This window comes from Parambassis ranga, chromosome 24, assembly GCF_900634625.1.
Source record: "Parambassis ranga chromosome 24, fParRan2.1, whole genome shotgun sequence".
In the NCBI taxonomy this organism is placed as follows: Eukaryota; Metazoa; Chordata; class Actinopteri; family Ambassidae; genus Parambassis; species Parambassis ranga.
In genome coordinates, this window is record NC_041043.1 from 590,370 (window position 1) to 605,920 (window position 15,551).

The following is a 15,551-nucleotide window of genomic DNA, read 5'->3' on the forward strand; positions in this document are numbered from 1 at the left end:
GTGGGACCTGTCTCCGCTCTTTCTACACCAGCAGCTGCTCGGCTACAAACTTCAGCCGGCGGTCACATGACTGATGCTGTAGGTATATCAGCCCAAATGTCAAAAGCTTGTTCAGTCCACTGCAGAGCCGCGCTCCCAGAGACTGTGCGTGCTCACAGACAGCCGCCTGCTCAATTTAAACTGACGGATTTGCGTCAGGACGGAACTTTTTTTTGGGAAATTATGAGACACGAGGAGCTGATTCATTACTAGTTGACAGCTGACACGGTGAGTTTTTTTTCTCAGATGCTGTTTTATGTTAAGTGTCACCTATCATTTGAGGTAGCACACTTATTTTTATGAGTTTAGAATCAACCAATCTGGCAACTGTGGCAGCTTCTGCATTGAATGAGTGTTCATGACGTTTGTCCTGCATCTGAAAAACAATGGCAAAGCAGCAGGTCTCTGTCTTCAGGGTGGAATACTGTTATATCTTCATTGGTTTAATTTGAAGTTAAACAGCTAGTTTACTGCATGCTATTTAACTATTGGAGCGGCGCACCACAAAAGGACAGGAAGTGCACATTTAATGGACCTCATCTGCAGAATGGTGTCCCTTTAAGCAGTCATGGGTGAAGTACCTGTGCTTCAATTAACCGAGGAAAATGGGTTAATGTTACACATGGATGGGCGAGCAATGACAGGGAATGCATACTGTACTACAGTATATGGATGGTGCATTCAGGTGCTTCAGTAGTAAGCCTATTGAAAATAAGCTTGTGGGCTTTTATTTTGAAATAAATACACAAAGTTTAATGAACTTTTCATGCAGTGTTTATGTCTCCATTCCATTCACTCGCTCTTCCCTTCAGCTATATGGCTAAATCTGCTTTAAATATAAAGCAGAGACCCCACACACTGCTTCCCCTCTGACCTCACAGACAATTGGATGCTCAGTTGGGGGCAAATCCTACAAGGCATGACAAGATAATTGTTTCTTCTTATTATGACAAGGACAGAGCAAGACCTGTCTGCTTTCTTCAGTGGATTTCAAATCCACCAATCTGTCACTTGGTGCATTTCAGTGACCTGATCCATGGTTTGTGCAGCTGCTGCTAAAGTGTTTATAAGATGCATGATTTTTTTTCTAAACCTAACCACATAGGTCTAGTGTTTAAACCCAAGCCTGGATTTGTGTTAATTCCACCATCGGGGGTAAGTGAGGGTAAGACTCTGTCCACTTCCACTTTTCTTTCCCACCGTCCCCTGTTGGCACTAAAAGAGCAGCCGGTCAGTGTAATTGGGAGATAACTCAACCCACTCACAAAAGCTCACTCTGTTGACACAGTTGCACACAAATGCACATCCATGAGGTGTGGAGTGTTTAGTAGGATCTCCATTGTAGCTCTGATAGTTTCAGACTAATGAGAAAATCCTGAGTGAGTGCTTTTTAACGACTTTCTCAAACACTCACAGATCCACCACCGGGGCTTGTGTGTGAGTGTGAGCAGATTGTATTTTAACCTCAGCCTGTCTTATCTGTTTTCTGTGTTCCCTTTCACTTCCTTCATATTTGGTTTATATCATATGTGGCGTGTGAAAGAACTTCACCAAAGTAAATGAGCTGCTAATTAAAAAACAGATTTATACCAGACCTGCACTTGCTAGATGAACATTGTGTTTAGGGTGGAATTACACACATTCCCCTCCCAGGAAATGTCATCAGTAGATTTTTATGTGCTTGACGACATGTTGGATCTTGGCCATACCTGTCATGTCCTTAAACTTTTTAAATTCACAGCTGCTAAAGACACAATTTGAGGAGTCAGTAGGGCTGGACGATATGGCCATGATAATTTCTTTCCATATCAGTCGATATTGATAATTAACACAATATGTAAAATCTATATGTATTTCACATTTAGAGGAGTACAGTTTGTAGAAACCAGACAGTTAATTGTGGTCTTAAGCTTCTCTTTATTTTTTAAAACATGACATGACAGATTCTTCAAAAAACAAGTATCTCAAAAGTAACGTCTTTATCTCTTAATAAAATCTCCATAAAATCAATATTACAATATAAGATCTTTGTACTAAAATGTAATAACCCCCCAGGTCTAAGGGTGTTTTGGTGGCTTTTCCTCGCCGGCATTCTTTGTGAATTTTTGCTCATAGAACGGTCATCTTGTAATGCGCAATCAGGTAATATGCATCTTTTTTTTTCAGGACAACCTGGGTTTTCACAATATCCAGGCTATAGTGGTGTCGTATGACTGTACTAAAAATTTACCAGAAAAAGAAAGAAAAAATAATAAAGCAAAAAAAACATTCATACTTATTTTTTGAAAACACACAGAAAACTGTAATAAACTCTCTCTCTCTCTCGCTCTGTGACCAACCTTACCACCAAGTAGCTCAAACTGCAACACAAAGTTCCCACAGCTGGTCCACATCATCTGCAGTTATTATAGGGCATTGGAAGTAAAACACACATCACAGATCTACAGATTTATCAGTGTGCTGATATTGACACCACCTGTGTGTGTATATTGGCTGATATTTTCACCAATTACTAAGCAGGAAAAGAACATCTATAGGTTTGTGTCATCACACAGTTTGACCATGCTTCACCTTTTTAACCCACAGCACTGTCTGCAGCACTATACCTAGCATGTAGCTATCCATCTATGCTATTGTCCTTTTTGGAAGAATGTTCCAAAAAGAAGCCATTAAAAGCCCCTCTGTTTACAATTAAAGTGGCGTATGTAGCTTAATGCGCCAAGCTAACAGTGCGCACACAAGCATTGTATCAATAAAAAAAATACCTGTGTAACAGAATTCACTAAGCACTGTAGGGGTGTGTGAATACATGCATGTAAAGTCATCCAATCAGGGATGGACGTGTCACCATGGTAGCCAAGGGAAAGTAGTTTTTTAGTGTGTCACATATATTTTCTTTCTTCAGTCAGGAGGAGATGGAGAACAAAGCCATGTATCTGAGCACAAATGAGGAGAGGGAGAACGGCTCCATGTACGAAGAGGTCTACGATGGACGCAACTTGTCCAAACTCAACTTGTGTGACGAAGGTTAGTAGAAGAATGGAGGTGATTGTTGTTTTTTATGGCTGTCTTAGCACACCGTTGCTGCAGGTTGACATCATGATGTGAATCTCCCATTCCACCATAAGGTGCTCTCTTGGACTAAGATCTGCTGAGGCGATGTGAGTGTAGTGAACTGACATTCATCTGTAGCCCTGGACTAAAGCTGATCACAGCAGGTTTATAGGGTGATGTTCTCTAATCACAGCTCTCAGTAATTTCTTGGAATATAGGAAATAAAAGGAACATTGAGTTATTGGTTGTCTGAAAATGGGCCACACAAACACACCCACACACTGATAACCGACACAGACTCTTAATAAGAGGCGATGCAGTCACCGCTCGGTATTCCCTCTCCTCTCACTGTGGTCATCTGTGATAGCCAGAAATGTCCAGGACCAAGATCTGTACATGTGTGAGTGAGTACAGGTGCAGTTAAGTGAATCCACAGTTGACCCTGCGCGGCTCTCGGGTTACAACCCCAGACTGGTGGGAAAGACTTAGAGAACATTAACCGGAACATTTGTTGACATTTTAATGGACAGCACACAATGGTCCTCTCACATAGGAAACCATGTCCTCGTCCAGATTCACTAATCCTACAACAATGTCGCACCTCGTTCAATTAGAGACGATTAGTTCTACACGGGGCCTGGGCCGGGTTTCAACTGTACAGGCAATACTGTGAATTATGGGTAAAATCTTGGAAGAACAAGCAGTGTTTATTGGCTGCATGCTCTGATGAGGTGTTATCGAAGCTCTCGGCCACAGTCTTATGTGTTAATAATGACTGTAGCAGCATGTTACTATTAATCTGATATTGAATTGTTAATGGCAGAGCATGCAGACATACATTAGAGCCTTAGAAAAAACACACACAATCTGTGCTGTTTTGCTTGGGGAAACAGGTCGCCAAGCACCATGTGTGTTTGATTTTTGGAAAGTTTAACTTAAAGGCAACAGTGTTCTTGTAAATTCACTAATTTCACCAAAAACATCCACATTCACAGATCATGCCAGTGACTGACTCACGCCGCTGAAAATAAACACACTCTGTACATGTGTCGGAAATGTCAACCTCCAAACTTGTTAGTTTAATGTGCTCATTAAATCCTTCATCCATGTAGAGCTGTACTTTGACAACAGAGAGACACAGGATTTTAATGGAACATGCAACAGCATAATTTCATTTATACATATGTTTATGGAGCAACTGGATGAATGGATTTTGGCTCTTCAACCTCTGGGATGTTAGTCAGGAAACACATATAATTCCACATAGAAATATATATATATATATATATATATATATATATACTATGTTCCATAGTTGTGAAAATAACTCAAAGGCAAAATTGCCAAAACTGTAATTCTTCAGTTAGCCACATGAGGGCTGCTTCAAAAAGTGAGTCAATACCAATAGGCCTCCATGTTAAAATGTTCTAATTTACAGCAGAAATAAACACAGTTTGAGTCACTAGGGTATTCCTTTGTTTATGACAGCTGCACATGTGATAATAACAGGGCTGCAGGAACGAGTCCTAAAACCAAGGAAATGTGTTTTTAGCACCTTCAGTTGCATTGTCCTGACAACAAAATACCTCACAGATGACTTTTTAATTTCTTGCGTGTTAAATACTAACTTTTATTTTGGGCCACAAGATGTCATCCCTGATGTACTTTTAAGGTATAATATTTGAGTGAGTTGCATATTTTAGGCCGTTGCCCTCCACATGAGCTTCACTCATGCTCCACCTCATATTCCATGATTGCTTTAATCTACTCCAATTAAACCAAATATGTTGTTGGATGTGTTCTCTAGTTTCAAAACTCCTATTACGACTTCATGTAAACTTTCATCCAAACTGGCGTATAACCTAAAAATGACAGATGAAAAAAAAGAGCTACAAGTGCTAATAGTCAAAAAGCAACTAGCCTAGCTTAGCATTGAACCTACTAATAAAAGATAACCATATGCAGTGCAGCTAAACTGTTTATTTAAACAGTACAAGAAGCCATCACAGTGTCAACTTTGACTGTTTATGCTAAGCTAATTACCTCCCTGCTCTTGCTCCACTTACATAACATTACAGACATGAGTTTGGAAAATACTGAGCTAATTAAAGAAACATAAGGAGACAGAAAATGAGGAGTGGATATACCCATCAGGCTGCTGGTTGTTGTCTGATCTGGTGTGTGTTTGTTTTGTCTCCTCTTTTAACAAAAGTGTGTTTGTGAAGTCCAGCGTGACTGAGGAGGCAGACTCATAGCAACCCTCCATTTCTGTTTTCTATACATTCCAACCATGTGACACACACATCTGAGCCAGCTGTGTTTGCCTTACGGTGGAGGAATGTGTGTTCTTAATCATAAAGGGGAAGTCTGTGTGTGTGTGTGTGTGTGTGTGCATCAGCAACAATCCACCAGCATCCACTGATGGATTGTCATGGTCCAAATTAAAGCATGCTGTTAGGAGGCCGCGCTGCAGGATCAGTGTTTGTGTTTAAAACTCAGACTCGAGCTAACGTCATGACTGTTCACAGAAAGATGGAATCTCATTATAACCTCATGATATCCCCGTGGGTGTAATATTCATCATAATGTTCATGTCACAGCTCAGGACATGAAGGACAGATGGACCAGAGGCTGTTTCATGAAACATGTTTAGTGCAAGGGCTGAGTACTCAAAACGAGTCAAACCTGAGTTATAATCTGAGTCTGTTACCATGGTATCATAATTTGGTAGGTTTTCTTCAAGGAACCTTAGAGTTTCTCTCTATAAACATGGTTATAGCCTGGTACAAAAATGGTTTTGGTCTCTATCGATAACTTCCCTTGTTGTGTCAACATTACAGGGGTCAATTCATCCACACCACCCTGCCTCAGCACCACTCGTGCTCCACCTCGGTGCCTTTTGTTTTAGGACTTTGGCGACAGTCAGGGCCTCCCACATCGACTTAAAACAGTTCTTCAGAAACCTACAGATCCTGACAGAAGATTCGTCCATAGCTATATACAGTCTATGATCACCGTCACAAGCTTCATGTTAGATTAACACAGCAAGATGCTGATGGTCTTTTAAAGCAAGCGGTTAGCATGTCAGTGGACAATTTTTGACACCAACATAAATATAATTTTCAGAAGATTTAGGACCTTCTGAAACTTTTATGAAAACTTCTGCTTGAGTCAGCAAACCTTTCCAAGTGTCGAGGATTATTGCTTGCAGACATTACCGATGATGTCTGACAACACTTAAATATCTCATTCCTCTCCAAAAGATTGATGAAGGGTGTAACTCTGGAACAATCCTCAAAAATGTCTTCGCCTTTTGACCTGAGGGGAATGTTCCCATCAGCAGTGTCAGCAGACTGATTGCTACCTCCTGCCAAGCACACACACACCACAAGACTTATTCTGTAATGTCTGTTGACCCCGAGAGAAGTGTTAAGTGGTGACATGAATTACAGCTATCACTGTGTGTGTATCTGTGCACAGCTGAGACTATGTGTGTTATATATATATATATATATATATATATGCCACTGGAACAATTCTCTATAAACTTGAAACTATTTTCAAGCAGGAAGTTTGCACATGCATGCCCTACTTTCTCATCCAAATTCTGTTCATCATATTGCAAGAAATGGGGTATTAGCTCAAACGGTGCAGTGCTCGCTTAGCATAGGAAGACGGCACAATATGTAATGATTTGGTGATTTGTTGTTTGGTTCTTCCTTTGTTTTCTTGAGTTAATTCTTAGTTTTTAGGTTTCCTTGTGTTCCCTGTGTTGTCTTGTTTCTGGCAGTCTTTGTGAAGTTGCTTTGGTTCTGTCTTGTTTCCTGTTTTGTTTTGAAAGTCTTGTCTCCCTTGTGCTTGTCTGTGTTTTACTTCTTTTGTGTTCCCGCCTTTGGTGATTGTTTGCCCCGCCCTAATGTGTTTCACCTGTGTCCTGTTCCTTTGTCTATTTAGGTCCTGTGGTTCCCTTTGTCTGTGCCAGACTGTCATCGTCATTTCCCCTGTTTCTCTTTGTTTCTCCTTCATTTTAGTAAATTTAGATTATTTTCTGCTTGAGTTTCTTGGGTTGGGTTTTTGTATTTTTGGAGTTTGGAATTTGGGTTTGGTTCTAGTTTTGTTGTTAATATACCACCACTAGCAAATTCATTCATAATTGCATCTGAGTCCTTTTTCCACCGCAACCTGACACAATACATGTTCAAAATCCACACTTCTGCTCAAAGGGTTTAACTGCTGACACAGTTGTAGTCGTCCATACATCAGTTTGGACGGCAGCAGGTTGACATGCCCCAGTAGAAGCCTGTCCATGTTGGTTTTGGTGTCTAGTATCTCCAAAATCTACCATCAAACATCCCTGATCTCCAGTTTCCCAGGCTTCTGCTTGCGTTTCCTGCTTTGGAAATGCTGTGCATCAAATACCAAATATCTTTTAATTCTAGTAATATTTCATAGTCAATATAAGTAATGGTATATAAATAATAATAAAAGCATTTTGCTGTAAACATGTTTATTTCTGCTGTATATTTGGACATTTTAACATGGTAGTCAATGGGGATTGACTTTTTTTCTGTTTTGAACAGTTTCTTCGATGCGTCGCAGGAAACAGGACCAGTGCTGCACTCACCTGAACTCCCTGTCAGCCATCAAGTACGCCATTGTCTCCCTCTACATCCTGGTACTTCTCATCATCTTTGGACTCTGCTTGGCAGGTAGGATGTTTAAGACATGTTGCTGATAGTTTTCCATCCTACTGTAAGTCATTTTGGTTGTTGAGGAATATTATAGTAGCTCAGGAGTATCTGCTTTGAATTATTGATTATTGATTAGCGAGCTGCCAATGCAATTGAGCAGGTGTTTATTGTGTGTACTCCCACATTTATCCATTTTTTATTGTGCAAACTGTTGACAAAGATTGAGACAAAGATGGAGGAGGTGCTGCCTGATTTTTCCCCTGCAGCCGAGCCCGCTCTGACACGTTTTGTGCTGATGTTTTGATTGTAATATATAGGAGGCGGGCTGTTAAATCAAAAGAAAACTGTTTAAATCACATACAGGCTACAGTCTGTACGAATAAGGCTGTTAGCAAATAATCTTTTAGCTGTTATAGATCTCTTTTTCCAAACTCTTTGCCAGCTGAACTCCAGTACGACTTTTGTTGACATGTTCATTTGAACTGCTTGTGACCTTGGGGTTGCAGAAACGTTAAAATTTCACCATTTATCAATGATTCTTAGCTAGTTAATAGTTTAACTGTTGCTTTTAGGATGCTTTTGGCTATTTATTTTAAGGTCAGCACAGAAATGTGAGAGTGATTGATCTTGGCTTTCTGAGTTCCCAGTTCACTAAAGAAGTTTGGTCAATTTTATTGATTTATTTTTTCGCCCTGTAATAAGCAGGATACTGTGCAGCAATGGGCATCCATGTCTTCAGGATGATGAAGACCTGCTGGGGGTTACACAGCCTCCGTCAGAGGAAATGGGGAAAATAGTGGAGCTATAAACTGTAGCTGTGCCATACATGTTGAAAAACGTATACACATTATGTGTGTACCTATGGTCATGAGCGCTGGGTACTGACCAAAAGAATGAGATCATGAATATAAGTCAAGTGGCCAAAATGAGTTTCCTTTGAAGGGTGGCTGGGCGCTTCTTAGAGATATTGTGAGGAGCTCTGTCACCTGAGTGGAGCTCGGAGTAGAGCCGCTGATCCTCCACATTGAGAGCAACTGTTTTAAATGCCTCCTTGATGCCTCCCTGGGCAACCTGATCTCAAAGAAATATGTGACATACGCACAGATTGGTAACACTGCTATACGTAGCACCGACACGAAATGTAGTGAAATTACGTGCAGGCACCACGGAAAACTGTCTCCATAGAAAGTCAATGCGGGGCATTTTCGTAGGGACACCATTGTTTTTTAATACATATGGACACCACGGACATGAGTGCCTATAGAAATGAATGAGGGACGGTTCGTATTATTATTACACAAACTACAGTGCCTTGCGAAAGTATTTGGCCCCCTTGAACTTTGTGACCTTTTGCCACATTTCAGGCTTCAAACATAAAGATATAAAACTGTAAGTTTTTGTGAAGAATCAACAACAAGTGGGACACAATCATGAAGTGGAACGAAATTTATTGGATATTTCAAACTTTTTTAACAAATAAAAAACAGAAAAGTTGGGCGTGCAAAATTATTCAGCCCCTTTACTTTCAGTGCAGCAAACTCTCTCCAGAAGTTCAGTGAGGATCTCTGAATGATCCAATGTTGACCTAAATGACTAATGATGATAAATGGAATCCACCTGTGTGTAATCAAGTCTCCTTATAAATGCACCTGTACTGTGATAGTCTCAGAGGTCCGTTTAAAGCACAGAGAGCGTCATGAAGAACAAGGAACACACCAGGCAGGTCCGAGATACTGTTGTGGAGAAGTTTAAAGCTGGATTTGGATACAAAAAGATTTCCCAAGCTTTAAACATCCCAAGGAGCACTGTGCAAGCGATAATATTGAAATGGAAGGAGTATCAGACCACTGCAAATCTACCAAGACCTGGCCGTCCCACTAAACTTTCAGCTCATACAAGGAGAAGACTGATCAGAGATGCAGCCAAGAGGCCCATGATCACTCTGGATGAACTGCAGAGATCCACAGCTGAGGTGGGAGACTCTGTCCATAGGACAACAATCAGTCGTGTACTGCACAAATCTGGCCTTTATGGAAGAGTGGCAAGAAGAAAGCCATTTCTTAAAGATATCCATAAAAAGTGTCGTTTAAAGTTTGCCACAAGCCACCTGGGAGACACACCAAATATGTGGAAAAAGGTGCTCTGGTCAGATGAAACCAAAATCGAACTTTTTGGCAACAATGCAAAACGTTATGTTTGGCGTAAAAGCAACACAGCTCATCACCCTCAACACACCATCCCCACTGTCAAACATGGCGGTGGCAGCATCATGGTTTGGGCCTGCTTTTCTTCAGCAGGGACAGGGAAGATGGTTAAAATTGATGGGAAGATGGATGGAGCCAAATACAGGACCATTCTGGAAGAAAACCTGATGGAGTCTGCAAAAGACCTGAGACTGGGACGGAGATTTGTCTTCCAACAAGACAATGATCCAAAACATAAAGCAAAATCTACAATGGAATGGTTCACAAATAAACATATCCAGGTGTTAGAATGGCCAAGTCAAAGTCCAGACCTGAATCCAATCGAGAATCTGTGGAAAGATCTGAAAACTGCTGTTCACAAACGCTCTCCATCCAACCTCACTGAGCTCGAGCTGTTTTGCAAGGAGGAATGGGCAAAAATTCCAGTTTCTCGATGTGCAAGACTGATAGAAACATACCCAAAGCGACTTACAGCTGTAATCGCAGCAAAAGGTGGCGCTACAAAGTATTAACTTAAGGGGGCTGAATAATTTTGCACGCCCAATTTTTCTGTTTTTTATTTGTTAAAAAAGTTTGAAATATCCAATAAATTTCGTTCCACTTCATGATTGTGTCCCACTTGTTGTTGATTCTTCACAAAAACTTACAGTTTTATATCTTTATGTTTGAAGCCTGAAATGTGGCAAAAGGTCACAAAGTTCAAGGGGGCCAAATACTTTCGCAAGGCACTGTATCTGCTGCCTGAAGGCCGCTTCCTCAGTCGGACTATCTATGTCGACATACACATTTATTTGATCGATAAAAGTTTTTTCTGATGCAACAGTGCTTGATATAATTGTGTGCAACAGCATTTCCTTATTTAATGACGGGATGGTGTCCACACGTATTAAAAAACTGTGGTGTCCCTACGAAAATGCCCCGCATTGACTATGAAGACAGTTTTCCGTGGTGCCTGCACGTGATTTCACTACATTTCGTGTCAGTGCCACGTAATGCAGTGCTAACAATCGTGTTTCACATATTTCTGTGAGATCAGGTTGCCCTGGGGAGGTGTTCCAGGCATGTTCCACTGGGAGGAGACCCCGGACACGGTGAAGAGACTATGTCTCTCGGCTCGCCTGGGAACACTTCGGGATTCCCCCGGAAGAGCTAGAAAAAGTGTCTAGTGAGAGGGAAATCTGGGTGTCCCTGCTTAGACTGCTGCCCCTGCAACCCAGCCATGGATAACGCGGTTGAATATGGATGGATGGATGGATGGATGGATGGATGTGTCTTCTCACAGCTCTGTTATGCAGATGACATCAGCCTTTCCTGAAAGTTGAATTGTATGTATTGTATTGTAATGTAGCACACACACACATATATTGTACACATTTGCACTATAAAAGCACATTGAGTTAGTCTTAGGTAACACTCCGGGATGTGGTTTGAAACTCTCCCCCCTTTTAAAATGTCTGTTAAGGTTAAGAACACACACACATGCACACAAAATGAATAAACTTTCAGAGGAAGCACAACCTCCCCTTGCTGCTGATTTTATCGCCTCTCTACACTTAGCAAAGCTTTTGTTGCCATTCAGCCTTTAATTTTTAGATGCCAAATGTAGCGCGATGTCACTGTAACTACTCACTGTCTTTGGAGATTGTCAAATCCGAGTTGTGAAATCAGTTTTCCAAGTTGCTGTGCACAGATGACCTGCAGGCTTTCTGTGCTAGTGCAGAACTCCTCACATGTTCAGCAGGTTTAAAGTCGATTCCCACATGTGAAAGTGTGTCACAGCATGCTTATCCTTTTACACAATACAGTAAGGAGGGGCAGTGTGGCGACCATATGGTTCCCTGAAAAACAGCACCACCTTTGGTTTAATTCATCAACTGGCAGCTGATGATAATTTGGTTCAGTTGTGCAGAGGGTTCTTCGAGGGTTCAGAATCTAATTTGTCACCTTTTCAAATCAGGCCCAGATGAATGTCAGAAAGCAACGGAAGTGTGGAAAGTCCTGTCAATTCCTTCAGTGATGTTGATTTTGGCAAATAGATAGTTTTAGCAGGCATCTGTGGTCAAGACCACATCCGATTCTTCAGATGTGATGTCACAGAAAAGATCTCTTGAAATTTCTTCCAATTTGGTAAGATTGCTTAATTGGTTAGACTTTGTTATTGAAATGTCGCTGTCCCAGATCAGGCGAGCATTTGTTTATGCCAGGAAGGATCAGTTTGGTTGTTATTTGGGATTATTTTGGGGTTAGGATGCCTGGTTAGGATGCATCCTGGGCACCTTACTGGTTGGGAGAAGAATTTGCAATATGAATTACATATCTCTTCTGGTCTGCAAATAATGGGGGTTATAGAAGGCTGTAATGGGTCCAGACTCTGGTTTTAACATCACGTCTTCAAATAAACATTCAGATAAACAAATGAAATCATAGCGTTCTTTTCTTAGAAAGTTAGACAGTCGTAGGTAGTGTTATATTAAAAGGACCAAATATTTTGTCAATGAACTAAAAATATATACAAATTTAGTTCTCCAAAAAAATAACATTTAAACATTAGAAATTTTAATGCACCAGAATATGTATATTGATTGATTGATTGATTGATTCATACTTGAAGTCTGAAGGTGTCTCTGACCTCTGAGGCACAAACTCATCTTTATATCTGTATATTGTGTAACAACATAATGAAGGATAATTCTTCATTTGCCCAGCAAAACAGAACAGTCTTTCAAACATAACAGCGATTGGCACCAAATAAGTGAAACTATTGTGTGGAAATCTGGACATGTGACTGATAGAAATTAGCATTAGCTGTTGTTATTACATATCACTCTGCCTGAGACACAGTGCTCTATTCCAGCATATTTCTCCTCCTTCTAGTTGATTTGGAAAAACACTGGCAGAATGCCACAGCAGCTTCATGGCCAACTGATGTGTGTGTGTGTGTGTGTTAAACCCTGTAGAGGTGTGTCAGACTTTATGGCTGTTTCCTTCTGCGAACCCTGCTGCGGCCTCCTTGTAAATGTCAGCTCTGTGATTAAAGAAAAGGAGGACAAAGACAGGATGACGGAGACAGAGGGGAAAGAAGTTGGGAGAGAAATAGAGTTAGAACCAACAGTGACAGACCCCCCCCCCCCCCCCCCAAAAAAAAAAAAAAAAAAAAACAGGCTGTCTGGCTTCAGATCAGCAGGATCCTGGAGGAATCAACTGCTCGCACTAATCCTAATTTCATTTCAAGGCCTCATCTCCCGGAGCCACCCACTCATGCTGTAACCACACGGCTGATGCCATTAAATGGATGTGGCTCTGTGTGTATTCCCAGGATTGCAGAGATGAAGGACTTGGAACGGCTTTGCTGTCGTCACAGAGGTATTCGCTTATTTAAGGCTTTTTAGATGAGGTTGTTTAAGAAAAGCAATCAAACCAGGCTTTTCAGCCAGCCTCTTTTAAATTACATGCTGGCCATCCAAAAGCTAAGTGGCTCTAGTGTGACTGCACGAGGAGGCCCCCCTCCGTCACACGCACACACGCATTCATACCACAAGAGTGCACGCACACACACACTCATAGCGACCTGGCAGTTTTCAGTGTTCATTAGCTTTCTGTTTGAATTCTCACTTGACTTTGTCTTTTTTGTCTTTTTCCACCTTCTTGGCCTTCCACCAACTTCCCAGCATCTAGCGTGCATTCAGATACATCCATATTTTATTTGTACCGGAATTATCTCTGGCTTCGAGCGTCTGCATTAGTAACAGGATAGGTATAATATAGTGTCTGTGTCAGCACTTCTGATCTTAAATCTCAGTGTTAGACGTGAAGGGTCGGAGCATGATAAACAGAAACAGAGATGCTACAGAGCGAACTGACAGAGGATGAAAGAGCCAGATGTATCCTGCTGCATTCGTCATGTGGTGAAGAGCTGCCTCATCAGTCCATTATCTAGCAGATTATCTCCATGTAAATAGCAGAGAGCTCTGCCAAGGTCTGGTCAGGAGGCTCAGTATAGGTTGGTCAGCCTATAAGTCTTTGGGCTAGAAACCAGACTTTTATCATCTTAGAGGCGCCCGTCAGGAAAAAAAAACATTTGTCTCTGCAATCACTTGTTTTGACTGACATAGCTCAGAGATGGTGAAAAGCTTGCTTAAAAGACATGTTTGTCTTTGTAACATTTACTTGGCAGCTGTGAATAGTCTGTTGGTCCAAATTCTGGTGAGATGTAGCTTGATCATGAAGAGTCCCAGAGGTCTTCACAAGGGAGTATGTGGTGGAGAGAAGTGGCTCTTAACTTTGGGATCAGGGCCCACACGATAAATCTAAGGGCTGGTAGTCAAAATGTCTTTCTGCTTAATATATACAAATAATAAAGGGAAATTATATTTCATTAATAAAATATGAACGATCACCCATCCCTCCATCCATTCTCCAAACTGGTGAGTCCATCTGGGCTATGGGGCTTAAGCTGGATCCATACTCCACGAGAACAGAGAACTTCCTCCCCCCTGCCGACGTTGCGCCCACAAAATGAAGTCATTTTTCTCTCGGTCCGCCCGTTGTGCAGCTCTCTCGGACACATGGCGCAGGCAGAACTTTTTCTCTCAGGGCTGTGCATCAACCATGCTGTGATTGGTCGAAATTTATTGTGAGCGTGATGAATGTGGTGAAGCGCAAGAGCTTCTTCAGGTGCAGAACACACAGACAGAAGGAGGAAGTACAACAACGATGGACAGTTTAGATGAGCAGCTGGCAAACAGCTCCTGGAAGGAGAAACACAGCGCACAGAGCAGAGTGTCTGTCCAAAAGGTGGCGATAAAATTTAATCCCAGTATTGATCACGGCGTTACAGTGGCTCGTGCACATTAAACACCGGGAGACGGGATGTATTATTGCAGACAGTCATCCACACATTCACAGAAATAAACTCACACAGACCAGAGGTCTGCTACAGTCAGCTGCACTGATCTTCTATCTATTGTCATGCTGTACACCCTCTTCCCTGAACATTATCAACTCGTTAGGCCAGGTAACCACGACTGTGCACACAATTTGCAATACAATTGCATTGTCAACCATTTGTGTGTGACATGTGCTGCGTAGGAGGGCCGTATGAGGAGTTCTGCACACACATGTCTCGCGGAGTATGGTACCTCCGTGCCGAAACAAACTTTTTTTTTTACTCTTACCACCCGTGGAGCGAGTTCTCTGTTCTCGTGGAGTATGGAACAGCTTTTAAGGTGTTCCAGGTGCATAGTAGAGCTGTAAAACAATGCAAAAATATCTCATTTCTAAATGGTTCCTGTTCGACACAAAGGCAACATTTGTGCCAAATAGAAGAAATCTTTTCAAAATGTTCCTGGTTACAGGGCGACAGCCTGAAAATGGTCTTGGTTGTATCAGATAATGGAGCTGATCCGTTTCATCAATTCTAGGTTTGCAAGGATGCTATGTCACGCGCCAGAAGTAACATCATTGGTCCATCCCTAGTCCTGATGTGCTTTAACACAAAATGCATGCTAGTTTTAGTTCGAAATAAAGAAAAATAGAACTATAGGTATTATTATTATTACAGAAC

At 41.5% G+C, this 15,551-nt stretch overlaps 1 protein-coding gene across 2 annotated transcripts in view; it reads left to right on the forward strand.

Moving 5' to 3' along the window:
- The first annotated feature begins 130 nt into the window (after window positions 1-130).
- scara5 (scavenger receptor class A, member 5 (putative)) overlaps window positions 131-15,551 on the forward strand; it is a 67,970-nt gene continuing 52,549 nt past the window's right edge. Inside the window, exons 1-3 of one of the 2 annotated variants that reach the window (XM_028398061.1) lie at window positions 131-267; window positions 2,945-3,066; window positions 7,674-7,802. In XM_028398061.1, the coding sequence (XP_028253862.1) occupies window positions 2,955-3,066; window positions 7,674-7,802 (241 nt within the window). In that variant the 5' untranslated portion in view covers window positions 131-267; window positions 2,945-2,954. Of the gene's footprint in view, window positions 268-2,944; window positions 3,067-7,673; window positions 7,803-13,226; window positions 13,352-15,551 lie in introns of those variants that run through there. The other variant, XM_028398062.1, reaches the window with a different exon arrangement.